General features: G+C 31.5%; 1 protein-coding gene across 2 annotated transcripts in view; it reads right to left on the reverse strand.

Moving 5' to 3' along the window:
• LOC117684213 (uncharacterized) overlaps positions 1–14,417 on the reverse strand; it is a 45,497-nt gene that overhangs the window by 13,265 nt on the left and 17,815 nt on the right. For both annotated transcript variants that reach the window (XR_010712033.1, XM_066079330.1), the window contains exons 2-5: positions 13,424–13,481; positions 8,162–8,379; positions 7,777–7,887; positions 6,626–6,685 (exon numbers count right to left, since the gene is read on the reverse strand). Coding sequence is in view for 1 of the 2 variants with exons in the window: in XM_066079330.1 (XP_065935402.1) it covers positions 6,626–6,685; positions 7,777–7,887; positions 8,162–8,379; positions 13,424–13,481 (447 nt within the window). In the remaining variant the exon portion in view is untranslated. The remainder of the gene's footprint in view (positions 1–6,625; positions 6,686–7,776; positions 7,888–8,161; positions 8,380–13,423; positions 13,482–14,417) is intronic.

Below are 14,417 nucleotides of genomic sequence, written 5' to 3' on the forward strand. Positions count from 1 at the left end.
TTTACTCTCATTTCCTGAAGATCCTGCCACACAAGTTTCAGTTTTAATGGCCAGATGGTTTTTGAGAAGAAGAATTCAAAAGATTATTGTCCATTTCATCCACTGTGAAAGGTCTCACACCCCCCCCCCCCCTATTCCAACCCAATTTTACCCCTCGTTATCATGATTTGAACTTGAACCTTAAGTATCTGAGGATACTTCCACACAAAGTGCAGCCTTTTAGCCATTAGTTCTTTGAGAAGATTGTAAAAGATTTGTCTCTATTTATTTATGTGTAAAAGTTCAATCACCCCCTCCCCTTTATTTTGAATCTACACTCACTGGAAATGCTTCAACACAAGTTTAAGTTTTTATTGCCAGATAGATTTTGGGAGAAGATTTTTCTCAATTTGATACACTGTAAAAGTTCAACCACCACCCCCGTTGTGGCCCCACCATACCCCTGGGGAATATGATTTGAACAGTCTTTATCTTAAAGATAAAATCAATCTTACAGATTCAGCCTTTGTCAGCATATAAAAAAAACCCAAACCCATTTACCTACGGTACGTTACTGTTCATCAAATTGAAAAAAAAAATGTTTCAAAAATATAAAGTTCAAAAAAGGAAAACTTCTATATCTTGAACGCTTCGAGTGAGAACCGGAACTGACGTACGACCAAATAAAACCCTTGAAAGACATGTTCAATCAAATGTCCATTATCCATATAAATTTTGTGTCTTGATCTCTAACAGTTTCTGAGATCTTGTTGGAACTTAGTTTTTATAAAAGAAAGCTACCTGAGATTTTTTAGATGTCTCACCGGAAGTAGAACTTTTTTTTTGGTTTTTTACCATGAGTAAATGACCTTTCATATTTCTAATTCTAAAATGTTACTTCCATGCTAAATAACCAAAATATATTAAAAAGACAAAAATTGGATATACTTCCTGTGACGACCAGAAGTCACGCCAGATAAAACAAAATAGTGTTGACACATGTACAAACATTGGTCTACCATCCCACAAAGTTTGGTTGTTCAAGTCGTTACCGTTTTTGAGATCTCGTTGAAATAAGGTTTTTTGTCTCGGGACAGGAATCGGACAAACGGAAGTGCTCAATTGTATTAAATATTTCTTGTATACTTGCTTATTGTACATTATTGTTCATTTATCTAACTAAAAATATCAAAGGAAAACATTAAAATTGATAAACAGCTCGATTTGTTTGAACTGTTCCGGTGTGGACCGGAAGTGACGGAAGGCAAAATGAAACCGGTTAAACACATCTTCAATTAAATGTCTATCATTCATTAAAGTTTCGTGTCTTGATCTCTTTTAGTTAATGAGATCTCACTGGTACAAAATGTGTTTAAAAAAGCTAGCTGAGATAATTGAGATATCTCACCGGAAGTAGAATTTTAGTGTTGATTTGACATTGCATAGTTAACCTATTTATAGATTTATACTGAAAAATTTATTTTATGGAAAAAAAATTAATGCGTAATAATAATAATTTTTGAAGTGCTTCCGGTGACAACCGGAAGTTACGAAAAACAAAACAAAATAGTTTAAACACATCTACGTTCAAAGGTCTATCATCCCACAAAGTTTCGATGTTCTAGTATTTGCTGATTCTAAGATCTCGAGGGAACAAGGTTTTTTGACGCGGGACAGGAAACGGACGACCGAAAATAATTTTTTAAATAAATGAGAAAATCCCCTCGAGATATTATCATTCTCTATCAGTCCTAAAAATTTCAGGAAAATCTATCAAGCCACCTCTGAGAAATTCTGCCGACAACCTCGTCGCGGTGATGTGGGTGCTCCCTGTTGAGCGTATATCGTCGCACCTCAACGCAGATGGAGGATTGCCCTTAATTATTTGTTTGCACAACATTCAATTTGGACATATTTACCTTTATATTGACTTTATTAATAGTTGCGATTGGCTACAATGGTGATTTGTTTAAGCATTCGATGCTTATATTTATATTCATATTGATGTTTATTTTGTATGAAATTTTTGTGTATAAGGGAAAATATACACTGAATGTAAATATATGTTTTTTTTTTTTTTTTATAATTTATTGTTTTTGTTCCATACATACTAGTACTAATGTTGACATTATTAAATTCAGTTTTTATAAATTTTATACACATGCATACTCACTCACACACAAGTATAATTACATACATTTTTCAATATTAGTGGTAAATGGTTACTTTGCTTCCAAAAAAAGAGAAAAAACCAAAAAAAAATAAAAAACCAAAAAATAAATAACAAATAATAATACGAATAGTAATAATCATAATATCATAAACTAATCTAAAATGTTTTTCCATGTAAGCCACAATTTTTCAAAATTGCGCAGCTTTTGATTTTGGATAGCAGCATATCTTTCTACATGGTATTTTATTCTTAAATGACTGAGTAATCCAAGAAAATTTGGCATTTTGTTTTGCATTAAGGATATAAAAATATATTGTTTAACATATAGAATTATGAAGTTTATAACCCTGTTATTGTTTGACAATGGTAGATCACCGAGAATAACATTCGAAACATTGAAACCAACTCTTTCAGAGGTTTTTCTGTATATATGAAGACTTAAATCACTCCAGAGTGTTTGTACTTTATCACAAGCAATGAAAACATGTATTATTGTTTCAACATTTTCCATACAAAAACCACAACAATCAGAAGTTTTAATGTTAATTTTCTTAAGGTATTTTCCAACAGGAACAATTCTATGTAAGATTCGAAATTGTAACCACTGGGCAGAAGAATCACTAGTGGTTTTATAACAAATTTTAAAAACATCTTGCACTGATATTGTGTCTACTCCATATGGCCTAAGCTCTGCCTCCCACTTGCTGATTGAGGTTGGAATAGCCTCATTTTTATTCAAGAAATTATAAAAGATTTTTGAGCATTTTTCAGAAGATATGAGAGGTTCAAAAAATAAAGGTACATATGGATTAGGAAGTCTTTTCAAAGAAGACCTATCTATTAACAATGATTTCAAATATTTTGAAATAGCTGTAACAATGCTATTGTATTGCATCACACAACTATCAGATAGATTGTATGTGTTTTTAAGAACTCCAAAGTCTAAAAGATTACAATCATCATCAAAAAAATCTTGCACAACCTTTATTCCCTTTTCATACCAGGATTTAAAAAAAACTGGTTTGTTGTTAACTTTTATATTAGAGTTATACCACACTGGAATATAATGAAATTTGTTTTTAAAGTGCGGAGAGTAAGTAAAAGATTTCATATAACATGACCAAGCAATCAAAACATCTTTCCAAAAGGCGTTATTTTCTTTTAACAAACAATCAAACACAAAACTATCTCCAAAATCATACAATTTCTGTAAAATATCATCTCCATTGAGAGCATAGAAAATATCCATCCATGGTTTATGTGAGCAAGTTAACCTTTTAATCCATGTACATTTAAGTGATGTAATAAAACTTCTAACATCTACCATTTTCATACCACCTGACAAGTAGTCTTGTGTTATAAGAGACCTTTTAACTTTGTCTGTTTTGGATTTCCATAGAAACTCAAAAAAGGCTTTGCATATAAATGCTACAATCTCCTTTTTGGGAGTAGGAAGCGATATAAATAAATGATTTAGTTTTGGAATTAACAAACTCTTAATGACAGTGACACGACCAATTGGAGTAAGAATTCTTCTTTTCCATTGTTCCATAAGTGCAATGATTTTTGGAATCTGATTACCAAAATTAATATCAACAATTTCAGAAAGTTCAACGGAAAATTGGAAACCTAATAAATTAAAAGATGTAGATCCCCAGTCTAATTTCCATCTGGTATGATGAAACACTTGATCAGAGAATTTTTTTGAACCAATCCACACAATTTTTGTCTTAGATGTATTAATTTTAAGTCCTGAAAAGCTGGAGTAAAAATCTATAGTTTCTAATGCTTCGAACAAGGATTTTGGTGAACCATCAAGGGCTAACAAAGTGTCGTCTGCATACTGTGATATTATATGTTCTTTATTATGAACAAAAATGCCCTTAATATCATTGTTTTGCTTTATAAGAATTGAAAGGATTTCTGCACATATAATGAATAAATATGGAGCAACAGGATCTCCTTGTCTACAACCCCTTTGTATGTCAAATTGTTCTGATAAAAACCCACTTTGTAAAATGCAGGCACGGAAATTTGTGTTTAAAATTTTTATCCACTGGATAATATATTCTCCAAACCCAAAATAACTTAAAACTTTATAAATAAATGACCATGACATAGAGTCAAAGGCTTTTTCGAAATCAATGAGGACCAAAAGCCCTGGAATTTCATGTATCTCTGTGTACGACATCAGATCATAAACAAAGCGAGTATTTTCCCCTATGTATCTACCTTTTATGAAACCAGATTGTGTATTTGAAATAATAATGTCCAAAACTTGTTTGATTCTAAAGCTTAGGCAACCAGATATGATCTTGTAGAGAACATTTAAAAGGGTTATTGGTCGCCAGTTCTTTAGAAACTGTCTTGGTTTGTCCCCTTTTGGCAAACATGAAATTATTCCAAGTCTTTGAGAGATAGGGAGCTCTTTTTTAAGAAAAATACAGTTAATAGCTCTAACAACATAATTTCTAATATCATTCCAAAAAAACTTGAAAAATTCTGCGGTATACCCATCACTACCAGGGGACTTATTATTCTTCATGTGCTTTAATACGTTAAGAACTTCTCTTTCCTCAATGTCTTTCTCCAGACCTTTGGACGTATTTGTATCCATTTTAGGATTATTAGAATTCAAGAACATTTCTTCTAAATTTATATTAACTAAACTTGAGTCTGCACTTTTATACAGAGTTTCATAATATATCTTAACTTCATCTAAAATTTCTGTTTGTTCATATATAGTGCCAGTACCCTCTAATTCAATTTTTTTTATTGTTTTATTTAAATAATTCCTAGATTCTAAATTACAGAAATATTTTGATGGTTTTTCACCCTCTTCTATCCAGCGAGCTCGGGACCTTATCATGTGGCCTAGTAACTTTTCTTTTCTAATACTCTCGAGTTCCTTTTTTTTTTTCATCTAATTTATTTAAATCAATGAAAGCATCTGATTCTAAATCCTCAATTTCTTGCAGTAGTGTTTTTTCTTTTTGTAAATATAATATATGTAAATATATGTTGATATGAATTTATATAATTTTGTAAGACCGAGAAATATATTCTTTATAATATATCTGCCACCAAAAAAGTGCAATATAGTCATAAGACAGGGCCGTAGATCAAAATTAATTTTTATGGTATTTTCACTTCACTCTAAAACTTGACAAATGACAGACTAATAGTACAGGTCTTTCCATTTTCTTGCCCGATTCCCAAATTTTAATCACCGATTTTCTTCTCTCTCGAACCATTGACTATATATTATAAACATACAATCATTTTATTCGTACACAAATCATGTACCTTTAACTTGGATATGTGTATATGTGTAATTAATGAATCTCTTGTGCGAAAATTCTACATGTACCTGAGGGAGTACTGGGGTTTCATCATTAATTGTTTAATACTATGCGCGTAAATTTCGTTCCTGAGCAGTTACAAATGTACATGAATGTTCTTCGGAAAAAGAATAACTACATTTGTCTTGCTGAGACATTTACCATTGATTTACTTTTTCTTAAAACTCAATGTTAAAACAGTTGAAACAATTAAAGTTCATCTTCCTTCCCCGATTTTATTTCATTACGTTAATTCTTTTCAATATATGAACTTAGTTTTAGTTAATGCCCATTACAATATCTTGACAACGTAGTTAAGTAAATCTTATTTTAAAAATCCTTAAATCGTTTTTTAAATATTCTTTTTATATATTCTTAGTACCTGGTTTCAGGGAAAAGATTTTCCCCTCTTATGTACCCCCCTCCAACTTGTGGCCATATCCTACCCCCCCCCCCCCCGTCCCCCCGCCCCACACGGGGTCGTACTTGTACAAATTTTTAAAGATTATTTATTCCATTGAAAAAATTCAATTCTTTCTTGTGGCTCTATCATACTCCTGGAAGTCATGATTTAAACAAACTTGAATTTATTCTCATTTCCTAAAGATGCTTCCACAAAGGTTTCATTTCTTATGGCCTGATGGTTTTTGAGAAGAAGAATTTAAAGGAATATTGTCCATTTAATCCAATGGTAAAGGTCAACTTCCCACATCCCACCCTCATCGTGGCCCCATCTTACCAATGGGAATCATGAATTGAGCTTGAACCTTTAGTATCTAAAGATACTTTCACACAAGGTGCAGCCTTTCTGGCCAAATGTTATTTGAGAAGATTGTTTAAAGATTTATCTCTATTCAGATATGAGTAAAATTTCAATTACCCCCTCTTATTGTGGCCCCAGCCTACCTCCAGGGATCAGGATCTAAATAAACTTAGATATACACTCACTGGAAATGCTTCTACACAAGTTTCAGTTTTTATTGCCAGGTGGTTTTTGGAAAGAAGATTTTTAAAGATTTTTCTCAATTTGATACAATGTAAAAGTTCAACCACCACCCTGTTTTGGCCCCACCATACTCCTTGGAAACATGATTTGAACAATCTTTATCTTATAGATTAAAAAAAACCTTACCATTTCCTTGTTTAATTTTTGAATGTTCGTGATCATCTACTTTCTCCCTCGAATTATCCACTAAATAAAGTATGAGAAAATGAAAAAATAGATTGATTGTGGTATTGATGGTAATAAGGTCTTGTACCCCCACTCCATCCCACCCCTACACACATCAAAAACAAAAGGAAAGAAAAAAAAATAAAAACAATTTAAGGAAAAACTTGAAAATAAAATTAGCAGAATATATTAAGATTATTTCTTTCAAAATATTCGCTGTCAACAATGTTGATTTAGCATGATACTGAACGTATAGAGCTTAGAAATGCTAGTTTGATATTTGCTAAATTTCATCCTATTTCATCTCATGTCAAATGATATGAATTTATTGGAATAAAATACTGTTCCTGCAAACGTTAAATACTTCTATGCATTTTAGTAATAGAAACGCATAACTAAAACGTTCACCCTATGACACATTCTGCTTTAGGTAGGTTGTTTTAATTGAAAGATATGTTTCCAAGAAATCTAAAAAAATATATGTTCGATAATTATGATGGAAAATTGATGTGTTATATTAATAAATTTTCCATCAGTTGTGGAACAAAAGAACTATGTGCGGTTTTATACATTTTTTGCCCCAATCAAAGTTTTATAAACCATCACCACAGTGACGTCATAATGTAGAAATGACGTCATGGGGATTACCTTAATTTGATAAATTGATGTTTTGTAGCAAAATATGGGTGTTTTCCGATGGTTTTTCGACTGGGAAACATCGAGCGTAGGCTTGCTCAAGTACCATTTTTTAGTATAATGTTTATAACTATCTGAAGAAAAACATATGTTAAAATCGTACTTGAGCAGACCTCGGCTCTATACTGCCGAATTCAAAATATAAAGCAAAATTGAGAATATATTCATTTGTTTGAAAATTTGCGAGAATTAGGTCATTTAGGTGACGTCATAGATAAACAGCGAATGAACAATGATGACTAATATCAAGATTAAAGTGAGAGGCATCCTCTGTACAATGATTCATGAAGATTTGATTTTCATACGATACTATTTAAAAATTGGTTTAAATCGGGGGCAGATATTTGACCATACCGCACATAGTCCTTTGTTTAGAATAGATTTATATTAATACAATCAAACCCATTTAGGTTTACCTTCGTTCTGCCATTCCATTCTATCATGCTGATTCTCCGGAACCTGAATGAATGAGTCAAGTTCTTCCTCATGGCTATCTGCATCACGATGTTTTGGACAGTTTCGATATTCTAAAGTTACGTAAGCAAAGTTTTATTCATATGTATGCCAAATGTAATTGACTTGGTAACTGTTTACTTTAATCTAAAGTAGTGAACCGTGTTGAATTAAGTCTTGTAAACATCAATGACTTTAATGCATATAAAGAACTCATTTTAAATGCAACGATTTTTGTATACATTACCAGCATTACAATGTCATTACTTGTAATCATCATGGTTGTTAACATCAGAATTCATTTTTAAGCAGTATTATTTAAAAACGACAAACTGTTAACCGTCTTACCCTTTTTATAGTAGGCTCGTATCATGCATAAAATCCAGATAGGACTAGAACCCACTATAAGTGTAACAAGGAAGATCCAAATGATTTCGTTGTAGACAGTATCATCGTCCTTATTCTTTTCTTTTGGGTCCTTTGTAAAACTATCATTATTGTTGTCAAACGCAGTGTTCTCTATTTGACTATTTTCTGTACTATCTTGAAGATAAGATGTTGTTGTACTGTTAAAAATATATAGTTTATATGTATCCTAGATATGTCATTTTGGTACTTTTGGTTCTTTAAAGTATGGAGGGTAATCGTGTTCAAAAATCCAGACATGTAAACTTGTAAATCCAAATATGTAATCGTGTTGGTGTGTGAGTCTGAGTATGAATATGTGTAATTCTGATCATGTAACCTATAAAACTCAGGCATAAACACATGTTAGATTTGACTCAGTTCTTTCGCATGATGCACAATTTGCAACTTTATTGCTTTCTTCAGTTAAGTAAACCTTCAACTTTGCACACTTTCAATCCGTAGTTTCTGCATTTGTATCTTCAGGCTCGGCAATAGCACATCTGACATAATACAAATTGACAAATGTAAAGTCTACAAGTTTGTCGAATTTTGACATGACCTTATATGGCAGCTGCCTTGCTGCGGGGAAACGGCATGCCGTAATCGCCGGCACATAATATTCAGCTTAACTGTTGCATTAAGCTTTTAATGAACGACACTTTTTTCTATCGAAAATACCGGTATTATCTTTAGAAAAACTTTTGAGGTATGATTGAAACTGGACCAAACAGGAAGAGGGTCATGCATATAAAAATCGTCGCCGATGTGACGAATGCGCTAATTTACGATAAGGGTTAAAAAGAAATGCCTAATATCGTATTTCTCTAAAATAATTTGACATGTAATTTAAAATGGAATATATTAATAAGTTAATGCGTACTCTTTTCTAGAAATGAGACGGATCAAGAAATTTCCTACGGGGTTAAATATATTTTGAGCGGCATGAGGTTCGGAGACCGCCGTGAGGTCCCATGTAGCTCCATTGCTTCTGAATTCTAAGAATTTTTCGAGAGAATTTTTATCCGGATTTTTTGATTATTGAAATAGTGAAATTGGCGGGCGGGCGAGTGTCTGCCAAAAAGGTACCCGTATTGTACCGATAACTCCTCGTCGATTTTCGAGATAGGAAATTGTTCTTTTGCATATCAATTATAAATATATCAAAGGTATGCTAATTGCTAGGATTTTTATTTCTGATAATTTATGAAAAAAAAATATCAGCTGTTGAACTTTTGAGTCATTTTTTTGGCAAAAACATTGCATATAGAGTACCCCATTTCTTTGGATGGTTAGTATTTATCAATTCAGGATTGACAAATGGATTATGAATTCTGTTCACACAAAAGAAAACCCGGTTTGCTGTCACACTGACAGCCTTTCTCTTGTTATTTTTCTGAACTCTGAAGTAGTTAGAATAAACGACCTGCAAAGATTTGGTAATTTTTTGCAGTAAAATGTATGTAACTATACATGTATTCATACTTTTTTAAAATATCAAAATGATTTTGTTGTGCAAATGAAAAATAAATGATAAAACAATCTATACTCTGTCCCGAGTTTTTGCTTCCATCACTTTTCGCTTGATATTTCGATTATCATAAATACCTTTGAGCTCAAACTACGTTCATCCACTTATATGAAAAATGTTCAGATTATCTGTTTTGAAACGCCCCTCTACCGCCTCAGGTTTCAATACACATCCCAAAACAGAAAGTCTACGTGGATTTTGCATTGCATCAGCCATTAATAAGCCCGGGTGATAACCTTGGAAAATTGCGCGAGGTGTCCTGAATACTTCCGAATGGAGAAAAGGTGTAAACATTTCCCATATGATTATAAATCTCCGTAAGAAATTTGTTATCGTTCCTGTAAACTTTTATGAGTGAAAAGGGATAATTTGTCAATGAAGATATCTTAGATATTTTCCATTTCATCGATTTCAACTGTACTTCTTTCACAGTTATGTGTATTTTTATTTAAAATCAACAAAAAGTGGCGGAAGCAAAAACTCGGGACAGAGTATAGAACTGTTATAAAAAAAAGATTTCTGAAAGTAAGGAACGTGGTGGGTCATATGAATTTAATCGTATATGAACTGGTAGAGTTTAAATCATAAACTATTCTAAAATATATACTGTATAGGCGATAATTTTATAAAATTAAGTAGTTGCTTTATGGTAAACAGTACATGTTCACAAGTGGCTGTAAAGCTGTATTATAATAGCTCTCCGGAAATTTTTTATCAACCAATTTCACAAAGTGAGTCTGTATTGAACCGACATTCAGGACATCATGCTCATATCCCGAAATAATTGATTGAAATTTAAAAAAAAATACCAATTTTCACAAGCTTGATAGGCTTTTTTCCCTATACATTGCCGACAATGCAAAATGAAAATTTTTTAAAAATAATTTATACACATTTTAATTTCATGACAGTTGACCTTATCTTTGGAATTTTTATTTATTTATTTTTTAAGGGGGTGTCATGTCTCATATAATTCAAAATCTCAAAACCAATGTCTTTAAATTCTTTGTTTTTCTTATTTATAACTTTCCAAAAAGTAATACTTTCGAAGAAAAGTTGTTATCCAGAGATGATATGATTATACCTTATATTTTTTTTTATATTTATTCCGTCCCTATTCCGGCGATTACGGCATGCCTTTACCTGCAGCTAGCTTTTTTTCTATCGGTGACGTCACTGTTTCCATATATGGTCATGTCAAAATTCGACAAACTTGTAGACTTTACATTTGTTGATTTGTAACATGTCAGCGGTGATACCGGTATTTCAGAAAACGGAGACTACAGATGGAAAGTTTGTATTATAGTGGCAGGTTACATGTAAATAACAAACAGCTTTTTACAGCAGGCATCTGTTGGAAAAATTAGATCGAAGGCCTGCGGGGTCAACTCTAAAGTGTTTATCCCTGAGTTTTATAGGTTACACGATCAGAATTACCCATATTCATACTCAGACTCACACACCAACACGATTACATATTCGGATTTATAAGTTAACATGTCTGGATTTTTGAACACGATTACCCTCCATATTAAAGGGCATGGTCACGATTTTGGTCAAAAATTATTTTTCCAATGTTAATGATTACAATGCTTCAGTAAGGCATTTCTAATAGTCAATCAAAATTTGAGTGTCATTCGTTGAGTTATATGCGAATTACAGAGCTTACAATTCTTTGCTATGTAAACATGGCGTTTGTTAGCATTTTGAATTTTGAAGTGAAAATTCCAGTTCTTGACCAAAAATGTATGTGTTAAACGTTAGGAACTGTATATCTATGATTAAAATGATTTAACGGGTAAATTGAACCTATGTAAACAAATACAGGGCACGAGCCTTGTTTACATGACAAAGAATTGTGAGCTCTGTATCTTTCTAATAACTCCATGAATGACTCTCAAACATCGTTCACCTGAGCAACAATTTAATAGCCACAACTTTGATCAAATCAACTTTATCTATTCAAATATAAAATATTTGAACAATTTCATAAGTAAGTTTTCTTTAAATAGATTTTAAACAAAATTCCGTTTATCCATACTAAACACCGAACGCCTTTTATTATTTAAGTGATTCGTTCACAATTAAGAATGAAAAATTATAAAATAATGCTTTAATAAATTATAATTTTACAAATTGTAGCATTTCATTCCTGGAAGGGATCTCTTTTTTTAAACAGAATTTACTAATATTTTTATCCTGATCATTTAACCTCTCCAGATTCCAAATATTTTGGGGGGGATCATGGTTTTAACAACATGGAATATAAACTAACTTAAGAACTTCTCAGGATGATTGCATATAAGTAATATCATAAATTATAGCATTAGAGTTCTTGCAAATAAGACTTTCAGATTTTTCAATGTTAAATGCATCCCCCTTTGTGGCCCACTATATCCCCCGTGGATCATGATATCAACATTTGAATTTACACTACTTGAGGACGCTTTCAAACATATTTCAGTCCTTTTTCCCCAATGGTTTTTGAGAAGAGAATTTATTTAAAATTCCGTATTTATACCTAATATAAAAAAATCACCCCTTATTGTGGCCCAACGTTAACCACGAGGATCATGAATCGAACAAACTTGAATCTACACTAGGTTTTGAATAGAAGATTTTAAAAAATTCCAACAAATATTTAATAGTTCTAAATTATATCCCCTTGAAATAAATCTTGACCCTTAATTTCAACAAACTTAAATACCCTTCATCAAAAAATGCTTTAAACCAAGTTTAGTTAAAATTGGCCTGGTTATTCTGGAAAAGAAGTCGAAAGTGTAAAAAGAATACAAACATACGGACGGACAGACAGACGTACGCAAGGCAAAAGTTAAGAAAAGATCACTAGAGCTTTAAGCTCAGGAGAGCTAAAAACCAAACAAACACAATCTTGATCAAAGTACACATAATATTTGTGATGAAATTGCTGCCAAAGATTTTTTTGAGAAAAACATTCTGAACAATTTAGTTGCAGATTCTTTTGCCTCAAATCTACCATTGTCGGAGCATATTTTTTAAAATTTAACGTCGATGTCATTTCATTTCGTAGGTTTTTTTGTGAACCCAAAACAGTCTTAACTTATATAAAAACCTATTCGAATTTAACAACTCAAAGACAATTCTGAGTGGAAGTATTGTTAAATCTTGTTTATTATATAAAATTTCTAAAAATTAAAAAATTCAAAATTCTAATCTATAAGAAAAATTGAATTGCTTAAATATAAATACTTTTTTCTTTATGATTAAAAAAATTTCATTATAAAAATATAAACAGCATAAGAAGTCAGTTCCAAAGCATTTAAGGTGGAATAACACATCGTCACAAAATGGCTTACCTCTGGTCGGAACGATATTTCGTTTCATTAAAAGAATTCTTTTAATGGAAACATGTAACTTATTCCATAGCCGAGTGGATAAGGGCTCTGTCTTGTGATCCGTACATCCCGAGTTCAAGTCCCACAGGGGCTTTCTGTTGTTACTCAATGAATTATTTTTTTTAGATAATCAATTTTTATCCCCAAACTGCAAATTGTTCGCTTATTTGACATATGAAAAGTTTATTTATCATTATATCTTTCATAACCAAAAAATTTACTGTAAATATAAGTGATTTTTCTAGGTCTGTTATTCCACCTTAAAACATAAAATACGTTACAGCTAAAACGTCCTACCTTTTACAACTTGGTTCCGCTAAAAAACATCCGTTTCCAATAGATACACAGCTCGGGTCTGTAAGAAAGGACCAATACCATTACTGATTTTATACTCTTTTTGAATTATTTTTATGTTAAAAGAATTCTATATATCAAAGGCCTAAATAAAAACATGGAGCAAAATACAAGTGTACCTGTATGCACATATACATATCCTTTCGTTAAAAAAATATTTGAAGATGGGTTTGATTTGATTTGAACATATTTTATTATGCAAATATACATTAATTTACATAAATGGATTATGCAGCAGGCAATGCCTATGTAAGCCTTCTCCATGGAGAAGATGGGTTTCTACACCAAATGCCATTGTTGCTAATCTCAAAATAGTCCACTTCATATCGTAATTTTATCTTATTGCAGCATTAAATCTACTTAATAAAGCATGTATCTATTAACCCTCTTTTTCAATATTTTGATGCTTAATAATTTGACTTTTAAGTCAAACTTTAAAACATGAAAAAAAAAACATGAAAAAAAAAAAAACTAACCATTCATTTAACGCATTGTTCTACAAAAACAAAATGAAAAACAGAAATTAAAAAAATCTTGAAATTAAAAACTTAATGATGGGTACTAAGTAAGTAAATTGAAAAAAAATAATTGATCTAAAAATAGAAGGAAAATTTGAAATATTAAAAAAAAATCATTGTTTTAAAAATCTTATTAGAGAGTAAACTGATGTATTCCACAGGGACTAAATTTATTTTTGATTTATTAAACTTTATAAAGAAAGCTTATCATTGTTGTAGTTTTTAAGAAATATGATTTTGTGAAATCTGAAAATATAAATAGTATGTCAGTTTCGACGTTATTTTTTAACGGCCCTTGTACATATATTTTTTTTATTCACGGGTACTTTGTTTCATGCCAATAAAAATAATGTATCATCGCCAGAAATAAAAGACCGGTGGCCCGTTTCACAAAGCATACTTAGGACTAAGTTATATCT

This window comes from Magallana gigas, chromosome 3, assembly GCF_963853765.1.
Source record: "Magallana gigas chromosome 3, xbMagGiga1.1, whole genome shotgun sequence".
Lineage (NCBI taxonomy): Eukaryota > Metazoa > Mollusca > Bivalvia > Ostreida > Ostreidae > Magallana > Magallana gigas.